Source organism: Trematomus bernacchii, unplaced genomic scaffold, assembly GCF_902827165.1.
Source record: "Trematomus bernacchii unplaced genomic scaffold, fTreBer1.1, whole genome shotgun sequence".
In the NCBI taxonomy this organism is placed as follows: domain Eukaryota; kingdom Metazoa; phylum Chordata; class Actinopteri; order Perciformes; family Nototheniidae; genus Trematomus; species Trematomus bernacchii.
Genome location: NW_022987772.1, coordinates 1777501 through 1792879, shown reverse-complemented (window position 1 = coordinate 1792879; position 15379 = coordinate 1777501). Strand labels below are relative to the sequence as shown.

Below are 15379 nucleotides of genomic sequence, written 5' to 3'. Positions count from 1 at the left end.
AAAGACTGCACCATGGGGCCATAAAACACTGATGCAATGTACATTGCCTGTTGTGTACATTGAGTTCAAACAATGTGACCTGGTTTATTTTAAGTAGCTGCATACTGTACATTTCAGCAGCTACTAGCTTGTACTTTCTTCCCATAATTTAGCAAGAATGTGCTCTTTTTCAGCAGCACATGTTAACATATAAACCCTTGATGTGTACAACCAAAATACATGTATTCCCTAATCGGAGTTTGAAGTTGAAATATTATTTGTTTATTTGTTCTTCTCTATCTATAATTGGGTGGGTTTCCCGTCTCTGGACCGCCCTTTTATGGGTATGATTTGCAGGAAAGGCATGATAAGTTAAAAAAAAGCATGTTTCTGGGCAAGAGCAGCAAGTGCTGAACATATCTATTATAAACTTTGTGTTCCAATATTGATGCCACTTTGTTGATAAGATTAGCAGGCAGGCATCTATAAGTGTCATCATTACCCTGTAAATGTTTAAAAGGGCAATACTTTGCTGCAAAAGTGCACGTAGATCATGGTTGTAAGGTGGAGTAACTCACTTGGATTATGCATAAAACAATGTTATTTCCTGGAGCATTTCGGTTTTGAAATACTTCATAATCTAACTGAAGAACTTTGACCACCTAATCATGCTTTAGTAGTTTAAAGAGATGTGACCTTTGGACAGGAGGAGTCAGATGCTCCTACAGGAAGCCTCAGAGGGAGTGGTGCTGACACGAGAGATTAGGTTGATGCCATCATGGTCATTAACCTCTCATCTACCCACTGTTTCATCTATGGTCTATTTGATCTGGAGGGTTTTGAAAAAGTTGAGGATTTTAAGCCTTTTAGAGGATGGTGTCAAAGACGGTACAGAAGTACAGACATGTTTTATTTGAAGAAACACTTGAATACTTACCTACATTTGGATCATTTTTGTTATGCTTGGTTATAAGGCTTGGCTTACTCGTGTATCTACAATTCTAAAAGTTGAAATTCACCATATTAACGATTTCCTGGGGACTTATTAACCTATAGTAGTTCTGTGGAGCTGATCTTGAGTAGTTCCAGGTTTGATTAACTTGTGCATGGAGATGCATTTCAACCCTTGGTTTTATATGTTTCCACTGATCGTCAGAGGACTGTGAAAAGCTAAGATGTATAGCAGTGTGCCAGGAACGGCAGGAAAGATGGCTGAATGTAAACAATGTTGTAATACTTAAAATAATCTGCTTTGCAAGAGTATTATGAGGAGGCAATACATGTGTTGGACTTAAAAGAAGAACAATGCACATAGAAAACTTGTTTATTTAGACGAAAACTCCACCGGGTGCTTTACTTTTTGTAAGAATACAATCAAATCTGATACAGAGACACCTCATCCAAATAACCAGACTCAGTGAAGCTTCTCCTGTCGCTTATATTGGACCCAAAATGGTGTTTACTTCACTGGGACATTACCATTGGATGCACCTCTATCCTTATTGATTCATGTCTGATTCCCACTGAGAGAAGAAGGCAACATGATGACCCATGTCTCAAGGGACACATTAACAGACAGAGCTGCAGGAAAAGTCTTTATCACTTTAGTCACGGTCTGCCCTGTAACTGTGGTTGTGTTGCAGCTATTGATCGGAGAGGGTGTAGTCGGATTAATGAGTTGTGAAGCTAATCCTGTTCATCCTCCCATTCACGCCGCAGTCACATGGCTATAATGGCTTAATTTGATAGCCAAGTGGAAGCCATAACCGGTCCATTCACAACCCTGACTTGGCGTTTCACCATTTCTATTTCAGCATTGAGGGCCTTTTTGTCTCTGGATTTATCGGTTGATTTGTAACGGCCGTGCACTTGAACGTGGCGGCTGCTTTGGGGCCATTCTACTGCAAGAAAATGCAGTTTTTTAAAGCAGTTCAAAGGCAGTTTCTGGCATAATGGAGACTCTTAAGGAGCTCGACTGAAGGCTGGCTGCACCCAGTGTTTTAGCCAGAGTTAATGGGTTGTGTAATCTCTATAAGCAGGTGTCGGGTGGCCGTGGGGTGAGTTTACGGGATGTCATTTCTCAAGGTTCTTCTGTTACCAGAGAGAGAAACAGTTTGGTTTGGATACAAGGTGCTTTCACTGAATTATATGGACAATGTGCAGGTTTTTATTTATATACCTTGAAGAAAACAGATTGCAGATAAGAAGACTATATGCTTAAACGTGAGATTTAGGGGAGGCAATTATAGTCTTTTGATAATTGGACTCACAAAAAATATCCGTTTCACACCCATTTCCTTCTTAACCCTTATGTTGTGTTCGGGTCTCCCGTGACCCGTTTCAAGGTATAATTATATTATAACTACCCTCTAGTTTTTTTTTATTGGAACTATAGTTAATAATATAAAGTTGTAAAAACGTTTTGGGGGGGGGGGAAATTGTATTCTAATATTAGTCTATTACAGTAAGATACCATCATTATCCACTGTCTTCACTATAGGGGATATAATAAGTGAATTTAATCCCAGTTTCTATTTAGAAATATGTGTTTTGGGGCCATGTATAATAAAATGACAACAGGATTGTGAGGTTGTGAATACATAATAAGTTAGTCATGATGTAGTTAAAACAATATGGAATGATAGTCATTATGTTTGAGTGTTTTGGACTGAGATAAATCATGAGAACACCATGAACGGAAACAGCGTTCGACCACAACACAAGGGTTAAGTAAACCCAATCTAACTATAAATATCTAAAGGGTGCGATTTTTCTGTTTTCTCTATCTTCTCCAGTTTGACCATTGTAGCAGACACAACCTGACACTGTAATTTCACCTTTATAAATCCAGGTATTATCCTCAGCCCCCAAAATGTCTTGTTCCAGTAAATTGCCTGTGTCCCTCTGAGAAAATACTGCTGCTTTTTGTGACCCAGGAATCAGTGAATTGTCATTTCTGTATTTTCCAGTCCTGAGAAAGGTTGTGGTTATTTTAGAAAACCCCCTGTGTACTTCCTGAATTATTTTCTGCTGCCCAAGAGCAACTGTCACTCTCCCATAGTATGGTTAACAGATATCAAACTGGCTTTAAGAAATGTTTTTTATGTCAACGAAAGATCAAGTGACTCTTTTGAAATAGTGTCTTGTAGTGTTGAAGACGAGAAAGTCTGCAGCTAGTCTTTATTAGGTCATTGTTTTACTGTGGTTTGATAACTGTCCAGTTGAATCTCGCCTCTAATCAGACCCTAAGATATATACAACAGTGGATTGATCCAAACAAGCTAAGACGTGCTAAAAGCATGCTAGCTGTTTAGCACAACATGACAAAATAAGTGCCAAACACTGTGGATAAAAGCTCAGTTAATATAAAGATAAACATACATTTTCTCTGAAGTATGTAGTTATTATTGGACGTACATTCATCAGGTGGCCAGAAATTCAATCCAAAGCAATTGTTTGTGCACACCTTAGCTTTCTATATTAGCCACATTAGCTCGGTTGCTTGTGTTTTCTGTGGGTCAGGGTTTCCCTGAGGCTAAGAAAATCGTGGATTATTAAAAGCACTATCAGTCATATATAATCAACCAATGCATCAGTCGAGTTTTGCAGTTTTAAATTACACTATAGACCAAAATATAAAGGCTATAACTTCGAAATGTAGCTTTTCAATTCAGAAAACGGGTGTGTTAAATAGTTTCATGTTTATGTAAAGTATTTTTTGAATCAACCACAAAGCAGTCAAGAATATATACAGTAAAGTATTTTTCCCCACTACTTTGCTCTTTTTGCATATATATATATATAGAGAGAACACAATGGGACCCTTTTAACAACATATCAGCTTCATTACACAAGCTCTCAGTTACCCTCCTCAGATGCCAGGACATGTTTTAACTAACCCTAACCCTAACCCTACTTCAGATAGGCTAACTAGCTTAGCTTCACACCCACACTAAAGTGAAGTTTTGGAAGTATGTGTTTATGTTAAAGGCCCCTCCAGGAATCCAAAGCTAGCAGTGGAGCAATCCCATCCTGTGATGATGCATTATTCTGAATCAGCTTCCTCTTTGTGTAACTTTAATATCTGAATCATATCGCAACAACCCAGAAACAAAGTGACCAAATGTGTGGGTCTTGGTTTGGAAAAGGATCTGGTTAATGGTTTTGGGAAAGTAACATAAAACCAGTTGTAATTGGTAAATTATAAGTTGTTTATTGAGAGAGTTCAATAAGATTGGCAACAAGCAGCCACAATCAAAACAAAAGGGTCACAAAGGCACCGGTTTAAATAAACAAACGAAGGAACTAAGGGAGACTCTCAGACCCCATTTACACGGGAGCACAAACGCAAACGGACCAAATTCGTTCTCAAAAAAGTATTCCGTTCACATGCAGTCGGCTCATTTAACGTGTCCGTTCACACGAGACCACTGGAAACGCTGTAGTACATATGCCGGGCCTGTAAGTGGCGTAGTAACTTCCGCCACAAAATACACCAAAAGCAGCGAAGAAGACCCCCAAGCATGGTTGCCATGGTTGCCCTTCTGTTTATGCCCCGCGGTAGATTTAGCAACATGTAGTTTATGTAATTCTCCATGTCCACTTGTTGCTGATGGTTGTGGTAGAGGAGCTGTAGATTTTGCACTAACATCTGTAGCATGGTCATTACATTACATTACATGTTAGACGCTTTATCCAAAGCGACTTACATACTCAATACTGTGGGCAATCCCCACAGGAGCAATTTGGGGTGAAGTGTCTCAGGGACACAACGACATGCTGACTGCAGTAGGGTTCGAACCTGTGCTCCCCTGATCCGAACACCAGCACACTAGTCCACTGCGCCACAGCCTCCCTGGTCAGTAGCAGTAGCAGTAGCTACTGACCATGCTACAGCAGTGAGTAGCAGAGGTGGGGCTATGGCTTCATCGTTATCAGGAAATGATCGTATAGGGCGTACACACGGAGCCGTTTGGCCCCCCAGAGCGTTCCGTTTGCAGATCTATCCACCTTGGGACCCGTTATCGTTTGCGGGGTCCGTTTCCGCGGTTCCGTTACGGCCTCGTGTGAATGAACGGGCTATACGCGAGAGAAAAGTAGCAGATACAACCCGTTTCGTTCTCGTGTAAACACCGCCTTAATTAAGAGTTTACAAATTCATGCACAAGATAAACAAAAGAAAACCTCACTTCTTAAGTGGAATAAGGAGCTAAGCTAACAACAATAGGCTGTTACAAAACACAGCATGGGGACAAGTTAACAGCAGTTAACGTTGTACTTAAGATACACAGATACACAGATATAGGCAGTGGAGCAATCCCATCCTGTGATGATGCATTTTACTGAATCAGCTTCCTCTTTGTGTAACTTTCATATCTGAATCATATCGCAACAACCCAGAAACAAAAGTGACCAAATGTGTGGGTCTTGGTTTGAAAGAACATATGGCTAATGGTCATGTGAGCTAATGTGTACACAGTCATTGTGATTCCCATTTTTATCAATGTCACCTAAATCCATAACATGTAAAATCTTGGTAATGTTTAGCTGGGTAAATATGGCAGAGGGAGTAGTATCCTGTGGCTACCGTTAAACAATAACTAAACCTCATATCTACTGTTTAATGTACGGACTCAGTCTTTGATCAAATGAATGCCACCAACATCATAGCTGAGAAATAAGGTGATTTGAGAGTATCCATAAAAAAGTGCTATGAATTTACACAATCAAATGGATACACATTTAATCTGAGGACACACCTGCAACACCATGGTAAGCTCTTGTCTTCCCAGTAAAAGGTTTATAAAAAAAGGTATATTAAACAAAATAAATAATGCTCCTTCTTTAAGACAATAGCATTTTTCTTAATGTGAAATTCAGGGTGTATTGCAGTGGTAGAACTGTTGTGTTTAGCTGTAAAAAGAGCCAGAAACCTTCATTGGATGAACTGTAACTGTCATCAGCCGTCAAAACCTTGAATCTGACAACCCATCTTTCCAATATTTTGCAAAGGTTTAGCACCTAGTGGTGTCTTTTTAAAATGAAATATCAGCCAACTATGAAGTTGAGTTGGTCTGTTGAAGCACCCTTGAGATGGACCCTAACCCTAAAGCTGCATTCACATGATACGCCATTTTCTCTTTGCTCACTGCGAGGTTGGGCGCAGAGTCTTGCTCTTACAAAAAGCTGGTAAAGTTTAGTTTCTTTGGTTACCTCCTCTGCTAGCTTGCACCGCTAAATATTGCTGTTATCTGATTGGTTTTGGGTTGAAAGGGCAGCGGTTATCAGGACAAAGTTGAAATAATTTGTACTTCAAACGCAGAACTGCTTAATAAGGAGATTTGGGGAGTCAATTATAGTCTTATGATAATGGGTCTCACTAAAAATGTCTGTTTCATACTCATTTCCTTCTTAAGTAAACTAAAAGGTTGAAATAATTTGAATTTTCTGCCTACATTTCGAGCAGCGTGCGACACCAAGGATAGCACCGCTCTCTCAATAGAAACACTTTCAAATATTAATAAAGAGAGCAATAACAAATGTCTTCATTATTCAAATATAAAGGAACAGATGAGCCTGCTGGAGACATCATGCGAGAGTCTTATCAGTCCAAGACGTGCATGTTGTGATGAAGCTGGTCTCTGGGCACTTAAGGCAAGAGGATTAGGCTCCAGAGTATTATTAGAGCTACTGATTATCCTCTAACCTGATGCGCTTAATTCTGACCGGGCCTATTTATTCAGCAGAAAGGAAGAAAAATGTCTGTATTGGGTTGCAGAGAGTGAATGGTCTCGTTGATTTGTCGAGTCCAACATTGACCCTTTTGGTGTTTTCTTCTGAACTCATTAGGTCCCGGCCTTTTGTCTCTGAGGGCTTCATGTGATTAATGCACTGAAGCAAAGACTTGTTTTAGTGCCAGCTGGGAAAGGCAAACAAAAGTCAATTGTCTCCAAATAGCGGCGAATAATACGTGCTCTCAAAGTCGACCAGTCCCTTGACTTATTGATGAATGAACGAAAGGCCAATATCGCCTCAAGAAAGTGCAACGAAAAGGTTTCCAATCCCTTCGTTCTCGAGTCTATCGCTGTAATATGTTTTCTTGGATGTTATTACACACCCACTGCTGCTGACCTTGTGCCAAGAAAACAGCTCTGCGTCCCAGACTTGAAGTAGAGAATCAAACGTGAACATGAGCTGGTAAATCCTGCATAAAAAACGTATCTTCCCGGGCATACACCAATGAATCAGAATCAAAGTAATGTGTTTTGGTGCTGTAACTCCTTTTTACTGTTTGCTCGGTAAGGATGAGACATGAGCAGACAAGCAGTTTGTCTTTGCTTTGAATAAACGAGCACAAATAGAGACTTTGCAGTTTTGGTTGGATGATGAGTGTGTGTGTTCCCGTATGATTCAATGTGGGTCTGTTCATGCACTATAAACCTCCCACAAAGTGTTGGGAAAACTGCCAGGGTCAAGCTTAACTGTCACCTTGTCAGCAACAATGTTCTGATACTGCTCGAGCTGATGTGAAAAACCAAAAGCCACCATGCCCAGTGTTATCTAAAGCAATTTGTTTGCAGGTTTCTTTTTACTCCAGCAAAACACAACACTGGTTCATTTCACACTTTTTATATTTCACAGAGCTTAAAGGACAGTCAATATTGGACTTGTGTTTGTTAGAAAGCCAGAATTACTTACTATGAATGCTAATTTGACTTCATGTCTGGAGATAAATAAACACTGAGCTCAAATAAACGTAATGAAAGAGACAGTTCAGCCCAAAATCCTTAATGCATACTTTCCCTCTTACTGGTGGAGCTAAATCAATGCAGATTTCTGGTCATATGGGATGTAGAAATATCTGCTTGCTCTTTAATGTAATGCAACTAGATTTCACTGGACTTGGGGTGTTCAGAAGCGCCAAAAACACATTGAAAAACATTTAATGTAGGAATTGTTTGTCCTTTAACCAAACTACATCCGGCAACCTTATCCCTGTGCAGAAGAGAGCGTGCATCTACTCAAAGATGATTGGCTGGTTAGCATATTAGCTAGCTCAGTGATGCTAGGTGAGCTAGGAGTATCGGATATCTCCTAATCTACCACCAGCTCACCTGAGACAGCTAGCATTAAAGCTAATTTTGAAATCATGAACCCTTTCCTACTTGAGTACTTATATGTAAGGGATAATGTGCAGCGACGCGGTCATTATGGGGTAAAGAACACCGACAGGCTGATCAGGAGCCCGACGCGAAGCGGAGGGATCTAGATCTGCATGCAGTTTGCTTTTCGGCCAAACTGTATACAGTTAAATCGAACGGACTTGTTTGTGCAGATGTGAGCGTCCTTAACAACGGTCAATAAGTCCTTGACAGCGGTCTGTCTGTTCTGGATTAACAACGTGTCACGTGTTCTGAATTGACCAATCAGAATCGAGTATTCAACTAAGCCATGTAATAAGCAGTGATAGTGTTGTTGACACCCAACAACACTATCACTGCATATAAGTTGAAAATGTAAGAAGTAAAAAGTCGTCAGAAAGATAAGTAGTGGAGTAAAGTACTGAAACCAGAAACTTGTACTTAAGTACAGTAACAAAGTATTTGTACTGCACTAGTTCCCACCTCTGTTTACAGTATATTAACAAACCCCAAAGCTATAACCTCTGATTGTCTCTTGTCGTTCCAGTGTCCAGGGACATGAAACTCAATCCACAGCAAGCTCCTCTCTATGTAAGTAGCACAACATATCATCTGTTTCACATTGTGTCTCTGAATGCTCACACACACACACAGTTCACTGTACATAGTTAGACCTCTGCTCAGGAGTGTGTGTGTCTGTGTGTGTGCACTTTTCCTCAGGGTTGCACCTGTAGGGGTGGACAGGTTACACCTTTATCATCCTCATTATTTATTTATATGGAGTTAGATGACCTAATGCAACCCCTAACCCTTCTATACCGTAGAAATGTAATGTGAATCTTAATCACTTTATCTTTTGGTATTATTATGTATTTATTTCAACGAGGACCGTGCATACAAATACATTGATCTCAGAAAAGAGAAGATATGAATTATGCCAGATTTGAGCTAATTTCTCATTTCCATCTGCAGTCCTTACATAACAATCAACACACACTAAGAACATTGCAGAATCTCTATCACACAAACTTAATCTGCCTTGCGTTTTTGGTCCTTTGTGTCTGAAATGATATACTGTATGTAATATAAATACCTTACTCTTATAAAAATAGGCATTGTGTAGACACCGCACAGTTTTTGTTAACTGTTTGTTTTGTTTTGGTTATTATTTTCTTAAATATATTTTCCAATTATATATTTTTTATTCTGGTTTCATTATTTCCAATTCCAAGGTCTGCATATTTTTAAGTATTAAAATGTATTTATCTTTTGAACGGATCATCATGCATTATTATATTTCCATTATGCATAAAAATACGATAATTCCTGGTACAACATATTGTCCAAGCAAGTAGTAGTAGTTATGGTGAAAGGGCTTATTATTATTTTTATTTTTATTAAGCGATTTCCACGCAACAAGGCTTATAGTTTCAAGGCTTTATTGTCATTTGCACATTAGCTACAGTGTATATGTCAATGAAAAACTGAAGTCACAGGCTCCTCCAACAGTGCAACATATATATATAGGACATAGAACAAATGGAAGAAAGAGAATGTTTTGAGATGTGCAAGTAACTACAAATAAAATAGAATAGTAGGCTGAGTAAAACCTATACAATGTAGCTTTAGAGTAACTCATGATGATAGAAATAGTCTTGACATTTAGTTTGGGTGCTGAAGTGGAGCAAACTTCCTCATTGTGTCGTCTCTGGTGAAGATTATCATGATATCAGCAGCATACAAATATAATCATTCCTGGTACAACATATTGTCCAAGCAAGTAGTAGTAGTTATGGTGAAAGGCCTAATTTGTTTTATTTATTTTCGAGTTAAAGCTATAAAATCTATCTTTAGAGTAACTCATGAGATAAATAGTCAGTGGATGCCATGGGAAGTCTTGAAATTAGTTTGGGTGTTGAAGTGGAGCAAACTCCCTCATTGTGCTGTCTTTAGTGAAGACTCCAGCCAGGGGGATCAACATCAATTTAAACTGCATAATGAGTTTCATCATTAAAAGCAGCTTTGGTGAGAATTCATTACAGTTTGATTTTGTGAGACACCGCCCTACCTGCAGAGTATTACAGTTGCAGGATGTGAAGCTTCACTCATATTTACATGTAAGAATAGGGGGCTGGGCTGCCGGCCTCCAGCTGTTCTTTTGATGTTGCTTAATAGATGCCTGTTCCCTGCTGAAAACGCCATGATTAGCAGGTCAATACCCCAGCAGGTCACTTTGTTAAGTACTTATTACCAGCAGAGAGCACAGTCATACGGTGAGGCTGAAAGACATCCATTTGGCTCTAAAAAAAACTCTGAATTATGTCGGACATGAGAGGATTTGTTTTGCATTTTATGTTTTATTATTTTATTATACCTATTGTGCAAAATCCACCTTTTCATGTCTCTTCTACATCAACATGTGTCCCCTCTTCTTCATGTCTCTTCTACATCAACATGTGTCCCCTCTTCTTCATGTCTCTTCTACATCAACATGTGTCCCCTCTTCTTCATGTCTCTTCTACATCAACATGTGTCCCCTCTTCTTCATGTCTCTTCTACATCAACATGTGTCCCCTCTTCTTCATGTCTCCTCTACATCAACATGTGTCCCCTCTGTGTAATGAGATTCTGAAAGTTTCAGGAAAAAGGTTCACTCTCTTTTTGTCCTGATCCATTTATATAAAAACCTGTCTGAAAATTAGCTGATCAGATTTTGGCCACTTTATGATGTCATAACGATTTTTTGGCTTGTGTAACCATTAGTGTAACCCCCCCCCCCCCCCACACCTTATCACCTGCATCTCCTCCTAGAACACCATTGTGTTCTTTTTAACCAAATATCTCTCAGAGGGGCGTGGGGAGGGGCTCCTTATTTTCATCTAAAGCTGGCTACACACCAACCCGATTTTGGGAGTCAGAGGCCGTCAGAGGCAGTCGGGCATTCGCGGCGCCCTACTCAGGTTGGTGTGTCCCGCACCGTCGTCTCTTTACGGCACCTTTTCACACCTCCCGACATGTTGAATCGGCCGCGGGAGGTCAGAGAAAGTCGGCCCAAGCAATCACTCTGATTGGCTGTTCACACTACCGCTGCCTGCTGGCAAGGACAGTTATTGCCACTCGTCGACTGAAGTATTTGCGGTGTGTTCGTAGGCGGGCGGCGTAGCCGACGCAGGCGACGTAGCTGACGTAAAAGTCGGGACGCCTTCGGTACGCGTTCTTTGGTCTCAGGTGGGTGTGTAGCGGCAGACAGAGAATCAGCACTTTGGAAACAGGGCTGAAACAGAGGGGATTATGGGATGCTGCAATGATCTGTTTGGTGTTTCAGCCAATCAGAGACAGGCTTTTTTTAAACATATTTCTATATATCTGAGACCTGTGATATATGCCTAAAAATAGCATAATAGGAGACCTTTAACATACAATGACATAAGATGGAACTTTATTTATCCCCTTGGGGAAAATCAGGCGTTTATAGCAGCAACAGGGTCAGAGTGAATAAAAAGGATTCACACAAGGTACAAATACAGACAACATAGAATACAAATTAAAATACTATTACAGCAAGTGATAAAGTAACTATTGAAACAGGATGTCACAGTAAAAAGTTGAGAATTGAATGAACATGTTAAATATATTTACATAAGTGTGCAGATGTTCAGCTCCTCAGCGTGTGTGTGTTTGCATGATTCACAAAGGTTGCTGAGTGCAGCTGTGTTTCCTGCAGATGTTTCACAGCTTTTGTTCCTCCTCCACCCCCCCGCCTACACATTCTCTTTCTAAAAGGACCAACAATGATCTTATTCTGCTGATAATCTATCCCACTCCTTACTCTCACTCTTTCTTTTCAAATACCACCGAAATCCAGAGATGGAAGATTGGTTACAAGCAATCAAAACTGAGCAGGATTCAAGGGTTTTATGTGTCGTATGCACAATAGACACAGCGTCGTTTTGGCAATGAAAATCTTCCGTCTGCAACATACGATAAACTAAAAAAAGAAATACGATAATACAATAGACAACATGGTTCAAGTAAGTTGCAGGGAAAATACAAATGTGTACGTAAAAATAGAACAAGATACAATTAAAGAAAGAATAGTGACTGCATATTGTAATTATATGTACTTATCTCGCCATAATTCTCGCCACAAATGTTTGTGTACAAATATGAACATAAGTGTATTGTGCCTCTTCACAGAGAGCAGGAGTTTATAGGTCTTATATCCTGTGAAGAAATCACATAAGTGTACCAGGATAAGTTAGGACAAGTTATGTAGAAACTATTTCATAACTTCAGTTCTAAAAAATAGTTGCATATGATGTTATGGATAATGGATGGATGTTCATTTTGACACATTGAGATACTGCCTTCAAAAGCTAATGTGCCAAAAGCAGCAGATTGATATTACGTGATTTGCCAAAAATCAAAAAAATCTAAATCTTCTCCTTTTGATATCTTCTGTAAATGTGAAACTTACTTTCACATTAAAACATTTTCATTAAAACACAGAGTGCCAGTTCACAAATCCACCGAGGCACCAGACCATTCAGAGCCACCAAACCTTCATATCCAATCAGTGCCGAGGATAAGAGATGAGTTTTTAACCCTCTTCACAGAGATCAGGAGTTTATAGGTCTTATATCCTGTGAACAAATAACAAATTAGGACAAATTAAGTAGAAACCTTTTCATAATTTCCAAAAAATAGTTGCATATGATGTTATTTATAATAGATGGATGTGAATTTTGACAAATTGAGATACTGCTGTAGTGCCTTCAAACACATTTTAGCAGCTAATGAGCCAAAAGCAGCAGATTGATATTATAAGAGATGAGTTTTTAATGGAGAGAGTGTCACACACATCTCCTCTCTAACGCAGCAGTGTTTGGTCTCAGCTCTCTGAAGGTTATGTCCCTCCTCTCGTGGCATCTGGACTATTTGGTCGCCTTGAACACATTTTCCCCCTCACATTGCTCAGCTGCAGCCAAACAGAGACGTGCAAATCCCAAGGCTGCTGGTTAGCCTCGCTGATATTAAAATCCCTCTCTGAGTTACAAGGACCTGAGACTACCCCCCTTTACCACCGGAGCATTTCCAGGGCCAGTGGCAGATTGTGGAGCAGATTTTGGTGATTTCACGCGAGCCATTCAAGATTCAAGATTCAAGGCTTTTATTGTCATTAGCACATTAGCTACAGTGTAGTTCTGACAATGAAAATCTGAGGTCTCAGGCTCCTCCAACAGTGCAACATGAATAAAATAGTGCAAGTAGTACAAATAAAATAGAATTAGTGTTTCCCACAGATCTGAAATATACTCGGAGGGGTGGTGGTAACGGGGGGGGGGGGGGGGGGGGGGGGGGGGGGATTTGAGGTAACAAGCCTTTGTGACGTGCAACAAGATTAACATTAACCTTTCTGTTGGTTGCTTGTTAGCAGACCCTTCACGCGATGGCAGAGCGAACAGGTACAGGCAGGGCCCATAGTGATAGCCCTATAGTTTACATCTACTACCCACAAATAAACATATGGACATGGGTTACTATTTAAAACAAATGGTAAATGTATTTAGGAACCTATCTATGTGATTTTAAGTGGGGGTGGACCTCAAATCCTCTAGGAGGGTCTGGGGGCATGCTCCCCCGGTAAGATTTTTTTTAATTTATTTTTGAGTTTAATGCATCAATCTGGTGCACTTTGAGTGGAAAATAAAGAGACTAGATCTATGGGAACACCTATATGAAACAGAACTGTATACATTTCAATAATCATAAAATCATGGCCATAACCAATAACATACCATTTCCAATATGAAAAAACACTGAAACTTGTTTATTTATTTATTTTTGGTTCATTTATAGTTGTGAGTGTGTCTGGGCTCCTGAACCAGCCTCTCCCTCCTCTCCCCCCTCTCCCCCCTGCTCCTCTTTGAGGCAGCAGCAAAGACTAGTTTTAGCTCTCAACAAGTTTTAAAAGTGTATCTTACCTTTTTTCACCTACTTAACTTTTTTATTTTTTATTCATGCATATTTTACTAATCACTCCCCCCTCAAATGGAAATATGTGTTTACATAAATGGTGACCAAACCGTTTGAGACCCACTGAGAACTTAGACTAAGTTAACTATCTAAACACTCAGAGAGTCCTTAACCTCACCTGAGCTGAGGTTATCCCGAGCTTGAATGACACACAGAGACCAATCAAGGGCTTTGATTTATGATCTGTATGACAGTGACCATGTCGGCAGGCCACATCATGTAGACAGCCAGTCACCCTGTGTGAGGCAGGCCACTTAACAGGCCAGGCCATCGGGAAACCCCCCGGTCCTCCTGATGGCCAGTCCGGGACTGGGTACAGGAGGCGTAGAGCGAGGGATCATTGTCCACAAGTAAATCAATCGCAGATGGCGTCGTGATCACGGACGAAAAAGAAAAAAAAGATTATTGAAAGAATTTTTTTTTTTTTTAAAACCTAAATGGGTCGCGAAATATACTTGGGCGGCCGTTAATATACCTATACTACAAGTATAGTCTATGTGTGGGAAACCCTGATAATAGAAATAGTGCAAGAAGCCATTTGAGCTTTTGGCTGCAAAACTCCAGCCTGAACTATCTTCTCGTCTAGAGTCAAGTTTCAAGGCTTCATTGTCATGTGCACATTAGCTAACAAATAAAACCAATACAAATAGTGACATAAATAACAATAGAAATCAAATAGTGCAAGAGTATGTTTTGAGATGTGCAAGTAAATACAAATACAATTGAAATATTGCAAGAAGAGTCTATATACACGTAAATGGAATATGATATATAGATAAATAATTTGCTAGATGCAAACAGATGAATGTTATGGATGCTCTTCACAGAGTTCAGGTGTTGTAATGGTCTGTATTGTTGCCTATGGGATGATGTGTCTCTGAGTCTGGTTTTATCCTGATAGAAGGAAAACGTTTTTGCAGAAGCACCGAGTTGAAAAAGTTGCTCCAACACTATCACACATTATACAGCCTAAACGTCACCAAGCCTAAGAGTGAAATATAATGTACTATTCATCACACTTTGGATATTATCTATTGCATATTGCTTTAACTGTCAGGCTGTTGGTATAAATAGATGGATAGATAGATAGATAGATAGATGGATGGATGGATAGATAGATGGATGGATAGATAAGATAGATAGATAGATGGATGGATAGATAGATAGATGGATGGATAGATAGATAGATAGATGGATGGATAGATAGATGCTGATAGCTAGAT

General features: G+C 39.7%; 1 protein-coding gene across 1 annotated transcript in view; it reads left to right on the top strand.

The window, feature by feature from the left end:
- The first annotated feature begins 2655 nt into the window (after positions 1–2655).
- The window catches only part of LOC117496991 (A-kinase anchor protein 13), a 135476-nt gene continuing 122752 nt past the window's right edge, over positions 2656–15379 (top strand). Inside the window, 2 exon segments of the mRNA XM_034148872.1 lie at positions 2656–2704; positions 8668–8711. Coding sequence (XP_034004763.1) covers positions 2671–2704; positions 8668–8711 — 78 coding nt within the window. The 5' untranslated portion in view covers positions 2656–2670.